Source organism: Molothrus aeneus, chromosome 6 (assembly GCF_037042795.1).
Source record: "Molothrus aeneus isolate 106 chromosome 6, BPBGC_Maene_1.0, whole genome shotgun sequence".
Lineage (NCBI taxonomy): Eukaryota > Metazoa > Chordata > Aves > Passeriformes > Icteridae > Molothrus > Molothrus aeneus.
In genome coordinates, this window is record NC_089651.1 from 28,801,233 (window position 1) to 28,813,604 (window position 12,372).

General features: G+C 43.5%; 1 protein-coding gene across 4 annotated transcripts in view; it reads right to left on the reverse strand.

Moving 5' to 3' along the window:
• The window catches only part of SMOC1 (SPARC related modular calcium binding 1), a 126,798-nt gene that overhangs the window by 21,583 nt on the left and 92,843 nt on the right, over positions 1 to 12,372 (reverse strand). For all 4 annotated transcript variants that reach the window (XM_066552082.1, XM_066552083.1, XM_066552081.1 and 1 more), the window contains exons 8-9: positions 4,021 to 4,213; positions 2,886 to 2,968 (exon numbers count right to left, since the gene is read on the reverse strand). In XM_066552082.1, coding sequence (XP_066408179.1) covers positions 2,886 to 2,968; positions 4,021 to 4,213 — 276 coding nt within the window. The remainder of the gene's footprint in view (positions 1 to 2,885; positions 2,969 to 4,020; positions 4,214 to 12,372) is intronic.

The following is a 12,372-nucleotide window of genomic DNA, read 5'->3' on the forward strand; positions in this document are numbered from 1 at the left end:
CTTAACTTCAACATACTATTGTCAAAACTGTTGTCCAAAACCCATCACCTGCCATCCAATTGTCTCCTCTTGATGTGACAGAGAAGCCATCACCACATCCCTCACCTCTTTCCCCAAACCACCATGCACTACCAATTATTCAGTTGATTAGGGCAGTAGATGTCAGCACACAGCCTCCCACAGCAACATAGAGCAACGTCAACACTTTGTGCTTTTCTTGAATGAGCAAATAAGAACATGTACTACAAACAAAGCACCGGAAACTTACTGTAATCCCTTGACAGCTGAAAGCTGACTGCAGACTGATCTGACAAAAGTCCCTCCTTTGCAGTAGTACAGGCTCTGTCCACTGCAATAGCTAACCAACAGTCCCTAGCCTGTCTCCATATTCTGTACACTGCACACATGCACACCCCTCAGCAGTCACTTGGCATATGGTCCAGAAAATGTCAGCATTGTAATGGGTAAGCTGCTATTGCAGCCAGAGTAGACCACTCACTTAAAGGAGCTTTTTGTTGAGGTAATGAAAAGGCTGAAGAACTATTTGCTACAAGTCATCTCCCTGGGCTCCCAGCATCTCACCATCTGCAGGAATTAGCAGTTTGCCATTTGCTATGTATAAGCAACATTTTCCTTCCTTCTTTCTTTTTTACTTTTGGCCACAGTCATGACAGGTTGTGAAGAGAGCATGTGTAGGTGTGCAAGGATCTGAACTTACGTCTTTCCCACCTGGGCCTCTGCAGGGTCTCTTCACACAGGCCAAGAAGTGCACTGCCTGCAGCACTGGGAGTCTAAAGAATGGGCAAACCTCTACAAGAGGAACAAAGTAAGGGGTCCCCCTGACAGAACCGAGTGCAAATGATGCAATCAGTCTCAAATTAAAGCAAGAATTTTTCTTTACATTCAGCTCTGCTAAGAAATGAGAGCGGGAAAAAAAATAAAAAGAAACATTCTCTCTCACCCCCTGCAGTTCTGGCCCATCAGTAAATTTTTGCAAGAAGAGCAGCTAATCAAACAAACCTCAAGACTGCGTAAGAAGTTCACAGCAGCACAGCATTTCTCAGGCAGACAAACCAGGATCAGATCCTCTGTCTCCCCATCTCTCCATAGACAGGGGTATTTTCAGTAATAGGAATCACAGAATATGGCTAGGGTTAAAAGGGACCTTAAAGATCATCTAGTTTCAACCCTCCTGCTAGGGGCAGGGTTGCCATTCACTAGATCAGGTTGCTCAGGATTCCATCCAGCCTGCCCTTGAGCACTTCCAGGGATGGGGCATTCAAATCTTCTCTGGGCAACAATCATACCAACCAGTGCAGCCAAACAGAGCTTGAAGTTTACACAGGCACAGAAAACTGGCTTGAGCTGAGAGGGCAGCTCTCCTGGAGTTTGATATTGGGACCAGACTGCTAAGCTACAGAGCATCCCATGTCCTCTTCTGCATCAAGCAGTTCCTGCCCCCTTCTCTGGCTTCAGTGGAGAAGGAAAAGGAGAAGGGAAACAAAACCAGTCTGTCTTCTTGAGATCAGAAATAGAGTCTCAAAGAAAAAGCCAAAGTGCAAAGGATTTTTGCAGAGGATTTCTGAAGAGGAGGGGGAAAAGTGCATGGATAGGTGGTAAATCAATGGGAGTGGGGGATGGGGAATCAAGGATGTAAGGTTATTCCATTTTACTGTGATTTCCTAGGGAAATGAGCCTTAATGTAATCCATTTAGCTGGCTTCCCTCCCCCTACCCCACAACATAATATTTGAACCAATTGGTTGATTTCCTTTGAATGTGAAAGGGAGGCAATAGGAAATTTTTACATGACTCATGAAAATGAGGAGCTGCATAGAAGAGAGCCCTGCTAAGGGCAGAGTTTCTAAGCAGAAAGGTCTGGGGTCTGAAGTCAGGAGCCAGCAGGACAACAATTAGGAGACACACAAGGCAGATCTGGAACAAATCTAATTTCCTTTGCTAACCTGCTCAGGAACAACTCACTTTATGGTACCCTTAGAACGTTAAGCTGATCCAGAGTCACCAGCTACTTCTGCAGAATTAGTGGTGTCCACCATCCCCTCATGGTGCAGAGGGATCCACTGTAGCTTGTATTTTCAAGCAGTCCTCACCCAGGAGAGGGGTGGGGGTTGACCTGTCAGTGAAGGCCTCTCACTCTGCTCCTTAGAAGGGAGCCAGAAGGAAAAAACAGCACAGGCAGGTGGGATAGCATTTTTAAGAGCTGCACTGACACCAATGCCCAGCACATGTTCCTAGTAGAAAAAAGGTAGGCAAACAGCAAATTATGCTTGCCACTCTTAAGAGGGAAAAAAAGAATATAAAACAAGGAGCAGTGGGAAATAAAACATATTCCAGGCAGAAAAGGAGGAATAAAGTCCAGCTAAGTGAGAAGCCACCATTAGAAAGGAACCTCAGTACACTGTGAGGGTTGTCCTGCCTGGTCCATGCAGTCAGTGAAAGGGAGCAAATCAGAGCACTAATTGGCAGTTTTGTCCTTGTCTGTGACTCAAGGAGCATCAAGCTGCTGAAAAGCCCTGCTAAACAGAAAGGATCTTGTCCTGGTCAGGCTTTAAGGAACATTCAATGTTGAGCCCATTCTTCCCCCAGGGTATCTCCAGGCATCCTGGTTTCTCTCCAGGAAAACTCTAATCCCAAAAATGTTTTCAAAGGGCAGACAGGTAATAAACACACCCAGGACAGACCCAGCCTTTTCTAGTTCACTGCTGAAACTGAAGGTGATCTTAAAAAACTCCCACAGAATAAACCCCATGGTAAAGCATGCACTGTGAGGAAAATCCCCTATCTCCTCAACAATATTCTTGGCCTCTTAAGAGTCCCAAGGTGAGACAAGTTAAGAAGGCAGAGACAAGATCTTGTTCCACTAACCTGGAAGTTCTCTGTCCTTGAAGGGATCATCAATCTCTGTGCTCTTCGATCTGGCATCGCTTTCACACACTGGGGTCTCATACCTGAAAAAGGAGAACAGCAGAAGCTAAGCTATGTAACATAGCTTTAGTGTCATCAGATAGTCACTAATCGCAGACTATTCTGAGCTGGAAGGGACCAGCAAGGATCATCGAGTCCAACTCTTAAGTGAGTGGCCCATACAGGGATCAAATCCACAACCAAGCCATTATTAGCACTATGCTTTGACCAGCTGAACTAATCTCAGGATCAATGGCTTTTTGCCTTGTCTGCTCACTGCAGGGGAAACCAATAAACCTCCAGAAGAAATACCACTCTCAAGCATCTGACTGTTTATGGACAGTCAGCAACAGCAGCAGAAGTGGGAAGAAGAACATACTTTGAAGTCCAGTACCAGCTGCCAACTGAAACCCACAAACAGCACAGGGTCCTCTTCCAATTCTTGTGGGCATAGGCTGAAATTTTTTTTCAAAGCTGTCCATGCTTTGCAGAATCACTACATCTAGCCAAGTTTAAGTCCCAGCTCATACTGGCCTGTTTTTGCAACTTGCCACCCCTGCAATTTGTTTCCAAACTCCAAGTGAGAAAATGTAGTTTCAGGTAGTTTCAAGATAGAGAGTGACTGAAAAAAATCTCTCTCTCTGTTTTAAAATCTACGCATGCACAACAAGCAGTCTTCTAATTCCCTACTGATCAGGATTCAAGTGGCTGCAACATGGAAGTATAAAGCAGATGATAATGCCACACTTGTCTTTTCACTTGTCATGCCCATAATCTATACTCTTAAGCAAAGCCCCCATTCCTTCTACCTCACAAAAGCAAGCCAGAAGAAAAAAAAGGCTGCTTTGTATGAATACTTTAACACAGAGAAAAGTAAGGACAGTAGTTAATGTTCACCAACTCCTATAGAGAGGATAGAGAAGGAGCTGCACAGTAACACTCAACAGGGAACACCACGTACAGCATTGCTTGCTCTAGGGAAAGCTGTGTAGGGCTGACTGCTCTAGGGTGAGAACTGGTTTCATATTGCAGCAGTATTTTTTATATCTCATCTTCTTCAGCCAGGCAGCTTCCCAGGCCTGTCTATAGCTCTCACCGTGTGGAAGTACCAGGCAGGGGACGTCCCGTGTCCACCAGGACACACCAGCAGTACCCAGTGGACTGGTGGCACTGCACCGGCTTGTAAAGTCCTCCAGGGGCGCACTCGGGGATGACGATGCCCTCCCGGGGGTTCTGCCTGGCCTCCTCCAAGGCACTCTGCCTCTCCTGGTCACAGGAGTGAACTTTTTCTGGAAGACAGAAGGGAGGTTGGAAGGGGTAGAAAAAGGAATCAAATCAAGATCACTTTGCTCAGGTCAGTGGGATATGGGTATCCTTCACATCAGGAGCCCTTTGTGTCTGTTTCCTTCTCATCAAACATCAGTATGTCAACATCCTCAGGGACTGAGGGACTTCTGGGTTGAGAACTTTCTCCTACATTTAGCTGTGACACAACAAGATTATGGACTGACATCGTTGATGGCTGGGTGCTCAGGATGCCAGAAACAGCAGAAAAAACTCTTCTTGATCACTTGGGTTTTGGAAATGAACTGTCAGGTAAAAATAATTCACTATTATTGCAGCCATGAGGTAAACATTTCCCAGATCGTTTTTGCAAGCTGAGAGATCCTAAACTGTGACTTGTATTTTCCAGTTAAACAAAGGATGCAAACACCCTGCCCTGCCCCTTTGTCTCTTTCTCCAGACTGCAAAACACTCCTCCCTCTTAATACCACCTCTCCAACATGATACCAAGAGAAGCAGGTTATGTTTTAACACAGATTTACCCAGTGCAGACAGCATCTGCACACACCTCAGCATGGAACAGAACGGGATATCTCACTCAACCCCCATTGCCATCACCTCTCCAACACTCTCCACTGTTGTCCTCACCTGGAAAACAAAGGGCACCCAACACTGTTTTCTACTGAGTGGCAGGGAATGCCCTGTGCCTTAAGAACACAGGAAAGGCTGTTTCCAAAGGTATTGTCAAAGAGAACAGTAGTGGCATGCACCAAAGAACAGGAAGAAGCCCAGAAGTGGCTTCTGCAGCCAGCCTGGCACACAGAGCCCAAGCACTGCCCACAAAGGAGTGTAGGGTGCATGGACACTGCCAGGCTGCTGCCTCTCACATGGACCAGCCATCTAAGGGGCAAGAGAAGCACAGAGTACCTGCACGATGATAAGACTTATTTGGCTCAACAGCCAGAAATTTGCAATTATAACTCTTCAGGTATTCTGGCCTTTTGACAAGTAGAAAAATTATTTCAACTTTGTAAACTACTGAAAGTATGACAGTGAAGAAAAGAAAGCAGTCAAGACAGCTGAAAACACATCTAAGTCTAGGGTAATAAAAGACAACAATCTAACTCCTAACTTTTATCCTTAGGAGAGTGATGAAAAACAAGCAGGAAAAACAGCTGTCCTCTTCTTCCCTAGTCTTCCTCTCCCCTGCAGTTTACTGTGGTTTTAATTTTATTTTTATAAATAGGCCACAAGACCTGTAATTCCTTGCCAAGGCCAAGACCTACCTCAAGACTTCAATACATAAAATTCTTCCACTGACCAGCAATGACACCCTAGGTTCACCCCAAATATGAAGATGTTTGCATCATCAGCCAGTGGACACAGCATAACCTCAGCATCCTGCTCCCGTGACTGGACACACAACTCAGCACACACAAGGCTCAGGCTCCCTCTATTTTGCCTGCCTGTTGGCACACCTTGTATTTTGGTGATAAATTATGCTGTAGAGAGGGTAAGTTTTGTTCCATATTTGGGGAACAGAAGGGTTGCCAATTTACAGCTTGGTAGCAGCAGATACAACAAGAAACTCCAGCAGCTCTGCGCAGCATCACCTGAGTACAGCATGCCTGGGTATACCAGAAGCATTTTTCCTGGTTTCTAATTGAACTGTAGCAGCTGAAAGAGTCTCAGAGACCCCAACAGGTCTCACTCTCCTCAGCATTTCAGATCACTGTCAAGGCTGGGAATTTGAAGGGCCCCTGAACTTTGCCACATACAAACCCATATAACAGAAACACAGAATTAAGTGTCAGTAAGTCTGACTCAAGCAGAGAGAAACTTTACTGGGAAGGAGCAGGAGGGGATAAAGTCAAGAAAAACTGAAAGGGAACTCAAGCCACAGCTGATATTTAAGCTGACTTCACTTTGCTGACAGATTTCACATCTGAGAAGACAAAGAAGAGGAAGAAGAAGAGGAAGAAGAAGGGCAAAAAGGAAGAAGAAAAAAGAAAAAAAGAAAAAAAGAAGACTGTTCCCAAGATGTACATGGACAGAGAAGTCACTGAGCCAGAGGCCTGCTGGTTCACTAACAAACCACTGACATCAAAGGGCCTCACTTACCCACAGTCTGCTGACAGCAATTCACCTCTTGGCCATCAGGTGAGGCAAATCACTCAGGCAGCTTGGGGGAAGCAAAAAGCAGGGGCAAAATTTTCTGTCATCATTATATTGCAAGCAAAAGGAAGGAAAACTTCTGCTAAAGAGAACTACATTCCAGGAATTTTTCTATCTAAATCCCAAAAGCTTCCTGAGTGCACAATGTCAAACCAAGATTTCTCAAGTCCTTTGAGTCTTGCAAAACTCTCAGTAAAATTACTCTGAAAAAAATAAAGTATGTGCTAGAACAAAGAAATAAGCCACTGTTGTTGAAATCAAGAGAAAAAAAAAATAAATTCCTTTAATGAATTAGTATGTTATTTTACATACATTCGCAGTTAGGTATGCAAATTACACAGAATAAATCTACATATTTACACATTTGTGCTATGGCATAAAAAACCAGAAGAATTCTCTGCGCATATTAACAGAAATTTGTGGGAATTGAACAGCCACATTTACTACCAGAATACATAACTAACTGGTAGTTGTTTCTGTTTGCAGGCTGTTTAAAGGCTGAGTGAAACAAATCTTAGAGGCTTTGCTCAGTTGATATCAGACAGATGTAATGATGCAGACTCTGTCACCAGCATTCAGTAGCCCCTCATTAACAATGACAGTGGCACAGCTGAAGTGTCAAGAAGATCATACTTTACTCAGTTCTAATGTACATCTAGAAGTAGCTGCTATGGAAGTTCCTCCCTGCTTTACAGATTTCTACTTCATCTCATTTACATGATGGAGAGTCCCACATGGCACAATTCTTCTCTGAACCCCTTCCAGATCCACCAAGCCTTCCCTGAGCTGGAGGAGATCAGAATAGCAAACACACTGACTCTGACAACAGCCTTGTGGAAATTTCCTTCAGTGACATCTGTCTGCTAAGCAGAATGTATTAACTAGCACTAGTTCCGAAGAGACTCCTCCAGGCTACCACACTAACAGCACTTAATTCCCTTAAAAAATAAACATTCATATTAACATTTATGTATTCAAAAGCCAGCAAAATCAGCTGGGAAATCCACACCATCAGCTTCCTTACTCTGGGACTTGGCATGAACTGCATGCAGTGTAACCCTGAAAGATTGTCTCATGGGTAACAAAGGGATCATCAAATGCTATCCCAGCTCCAGGACACTGAAGTCCTCCTGTTCCAGTCAAACTGCTTACTGGAAACTTTGCTGTTGTTGCCAAGGCCAGGTTACTGGAGAATAGAGAAAGCCTATGGCAAAGCTAGAAAGTTTAATGCCAGTTATGAAATTAAGCTGTCATCTTAGAAACCAGAAATATATTTATTATACATGCAGGGTACTTAAAAGCCTATTCCTGGTTAATGGGAGTTGCAGGCAGAGAAAGAAAGGTTTTCCTTCTTTGCCTAAACTAAACTTTTCTTAGAGAAAGAACATTTAAGAGAGCAAGTCAATGGAACACAGTCTTCCTAGAACAAATAATAATATTATACCCATTTATTTATTTATTTTAAACGTGCTGTCACATTCCACTGCCATTTTCTGCCATCCTTGCTTTGACTTGACCATCAGCAAAGAAAACAAGTAACACTTGCTAACTTGCTGCTGCTGGGGAGTGAAACCTTTGTGAGACAGCAAATCTGGATTACAAAACCCAAATTACAGAAAAAAACCCAATAGGGAGCGTATTCATACACAAAGAGAAGAGTCATTGGCAGAAATATCCATTTTACCTCAACTGTTCAGCTCTAAAATGCTAACTGTTCCTTCTTATTCTTGACTGCTTCTACTACTAATTAAAACATATTTTTGAAGTAGTGTCTCTGAAGCCATGAGCTATGGCAGGAAAACAGGGCTTGGACATCTGCAGTTGCACATTATTTATGCAACAATTTTGCCCTAGTAATGGCCTTCTGAGGAATATTTGGTCAGATTCATTAAAAGGTCTCTCATTCCTGGTCCCTTAAGTACACACATTCAAACATGCATTTAATGCCCACACAATAAAAATAAAAATTATGGACAAAGTAAGGGACTTATCTGACTGTGTAATAAACTGTATGGTTATTAAAGAGATGGGGTGCTTGTTTACCTCACAAAGCTGAGAAGAGAGGGTGTCTGGTAGCACCTAGCCGAAGGCTTGTGCTTAATAGTTCTCATGCTCACCTTGCAGGGCTGTGTGCAGCCACTGGGGATGGGGCAGCCTCCCCCAGCTGCTCTCCTGACATGGAACAACTCTCACTGCCACCAAAGCCAAGGCACCAAGCATCATTCACCATGGCTGTGAAGATGCTGTGGATAACTATGGTGGGACATAGGGAACATCTGCCATCCAACCACAGCAGATTATTTTTTGAACTTTGGTCTTCTGCACCCAAATCTTTTCTCATTAAAAGAAGAGGGAGACTGTGGCACCAAAACCAACCACCTTGGAGAGATTCCTACACCCTTCAGAGACAGGATTCTTTCTTCCAAATCAGGCAAAAGAGAGGGTCTAACCTCCCTCTATGCTTCTGCCTGGCCCCAGTGAAGCCATGTGAACAGCCCAACCCCAGAGCTACAGGCCTTACCAGGCAGGGCAGATTTCCTTCTCTTTCTCTCTCTCTCCCTCATTTCTTTTGACCAGAAATTCTGTCTGGACCAGCAAAACTTTTCCCATGGAATTCCCACAAAAAGCTTTAGTTTTAATGAACAAGCATTCATCACAAGGAGAGGAAAAGGTCTTTTAGAAGAAGAATTCATGACCAATCCCCATTGTTAGTGCTGCAACAGGGACTTCATTTCAAAAAACTATTAAAAAAACCCCTCAAACACATCTCTCCCAAATTTTTTTTTGTTCAACTCCCAACTTTCCTCTCAGTGAGACATTAGTGCAGCATAGAACAAAGGGGAGCAGCATGGATATCTAGTGCCAAGTTTCTACTGACCTCCTGTGCCAACCCAAACATGAGGACTAAGTGTCTTTGTGCCTCAGTTTTCTTTTCAGTGAGGAAAAGTGTTTGCCTGTCTCCCAGAAGAGCTTAATTCAGACAGGGTCAATTTCTTATGTGTCTTTACACTGCTGGGGCAGAGAGCAAGAGCTTTGAACTGGTTATTTTACCACAGCATGTACATCAGCTAAAGCTGCTTTTACATTGTTTAAGGAAGCTCTAATGTGAACAGGACCCAGGTCCACTCCAGGAGAACAGGTACCTCATGCCAGCAGGGAGCTTACAAAAGCTGTGGGCAGAAAGCAAGTTCAGCACAGGTTACCTCAGCAGCCCAAACCTGCATCCTTCCCTCCTCAGAGGGGAAAGAGCAATTGAAAAGCCTTAAGTACAGACATGCACAAGTGCTGGCAGGAGTAGCAAAGCAATGCAGTAAATAGGCCCTTATTGCCTGTCCCCTGAGCAGGGCTGTGGGTGGAGGGAGAGAAACAACCCCTTCTGTGTTTACTGGGAGCACAATAACAGCTGAGCAAATACGGCTCATGGGGATAGCATAAATCTCTCCACACCTCTGTTAGTCATCAGTACTGATAGCCACTCCACCCTGTTCTGTCTGGGATCATAGTCCCTCCAGAGTTTTCTGGCTAACATGAAGGTAAAAAGAAAACAAACCTTGCAGGTGTTCCCATACTGTACCAGTTGAGCAGCCTTTGCTTTACCTTGGTACTCACTCCATTCCATTTCTCAAGGCACAGGCTACAGAGGAAGCAGATGGTTCATGTTCCAGTGCTGAACAATGCAAAGGTTTCACAGGTGGGTTATAATTTTCAAAAATGCATTATTCCAAGTGGCTCATTAAACTTCAGCTATCCAGGAACACATGCTTCCCCTGCCATTTTCCTTCTGCTCTAGGAGATAAGGCTGCACTGCATTCCCACCAGTGTTATATGAGAAGTCTATTCAATATCTACCCTCTAGCTTGCAAAAAGGAGGACTGGCTGAAGGAAGCACCATCTCACAGATTAGAGCAAACTTAGTGAGGGACTTTCTGATGCACAATTTATGCTCCTTTTGCAGAACCTGTGGGCATTGTGCCCTGCCCAGCAAAGAAAAGAGTGTGCTCCACAGGGTTCCCAACTCACACAGGAATAAAGATACACACTTGCACATCTTGAAACCTGTCAGTTGAAAGCTACCTGTCCTTGCAATTCTAACTGAACTGCTTTTCAAGCAGGCCTTATACTCTTTATACCCATCCCATCTCACAAGCAGTCAGTCACACAGTCCTAGCCCTCCCAGAGCTATAGCCAGCCTGGCTGAAGGATGGCAGAAAAAGAACAATACATCCTGGAAAAAAAACTGAGAATAATTTCATGTTCATAAACAATGCATTAGAGCTCTGACAAAATTCTGGTTCATTAGAGCATATTTTAAGTTGTGTCATTCTCACAACCAAATGAGGAAAATGCAAGCTACATACAATTACTACGAGATAGCTATCTAACACAGCAGGTTAAGAAAAAGATGCTCTCCAAGACAAGAGGTCTCAGAAGTTCTCTATTTTGAAAGCTATTATGAGACTTGTATCAAATTAAATGACCACTCCAATGGAACAGACTGAACTTCAGGAAGGAATTCAAAGTCACATTGATAAATGGTTTTGAATCAGTGTAATCACAACTTACAAGTACAAACCACAACAACCAGCAAGAAGAAATCCAGCGCCTGGGGAGGAGATTACTGGCGAGACAGTGAGACTTGGAAAAAATGGTCAGCAGCTTAGGTAGACCACAAAAAAAGTCATGACATTGCAAACAACAACAAAAAGAATCAAAACAGGTAAGTCCAGCCATGGAATGTAATGATGGGGGCTTCATATAAGGAATGGGTTCTAAGTACTGGTGATCCTTATATCAGCCCTGTGTACAAGCACTGGGCACTGAGGGACAGGAGGACTGTTTGGCAAGAGGGCATGGGAGAGCAAGGGGAACAGGCAAAGGTCTATGAAGCTTGATCTATGAGAAAAGGCTAAAAGAATTCAATTTGTTTAGTCTAAGGATGACATTCAGTCTTCTGAGACATAAAAGCTGTTTTATAAGGAAAAAAAAAGATACTATAGATATTTTTTTTTCCTTCCCCATGGGTAGTTCAAGTAGCAGACAGCTTACTTGGAGAAAGACTATTTAGGTTTGATGTAAAAAAGCCCTGATGATTAACTGTTCATTCATTGGAAGAGGCAGTGGGATCTCTGTTGCCAGATTAGGAAAAGGTTACACGTGTCAGAGCTGCTATTATTTGGATATGACCCTGGGTTAAAACAGGGAGAGAAAAGCACATAAATGTCTTCAGGTCTTTTTTTCTCTCCTCTTACAGGCTGAGAAGCTCCAGCAGATCCTCAATGGTTGAGGCAACCTTTTTGCTAACACAGACTAAAATCTTGAAAATATTTGATCTGGTTTAAATTTCCAGATTTTGGGGTCTGATCCCCTCTAATGCACCTGGCCTCCATATCCTTTATGCCAGCTATATCTGTGCAGTACCTTCACAAAGACAGCAGCTTCCATAGTCCGAGCAGAGAGAGTTTGGCATCAAAACGCAGCCTCTTCACTTCTTGACGTCAGAATGGCTCCTCAGCAGTAGAAAAAACTTTCAACCTTAGACACTGCCCTTGTCATTTTGAGACAAAGCTACACAGTCTGTGTTTTTTCTTCCCTAATGCCTCTTTTCCATTTCATGTAGTTTCTAAGCACTGTGAGCTTGTGGAGTACCTAGCTTTGACACAAGCCACCTGTCTCTGAACACATTCATTTTCCCTATACTCCTTTTTCACTGCACTCTTTCCACACTGAGGAATTCTGTTCAATAAAACAAAAAAAGTAGATGTTTCCACTGGAGCCTTAGCATTACTGGGAAACTTTTTTCACTTCCACACCTGTTTTTAATAGTCCTTGGAACAACTAGTACAGCAATTATTGAAAAACTTGCCTAACTCTTCTAGCTAGAGTATACAAGCACACTATTTTTACAGTATTGTTACTCTGCAATTATAGGACACCAAACAGAAAGTCTTTGAAAACTGTCATAGGCGGGTAAAAAGTGGTTCAGACTGGT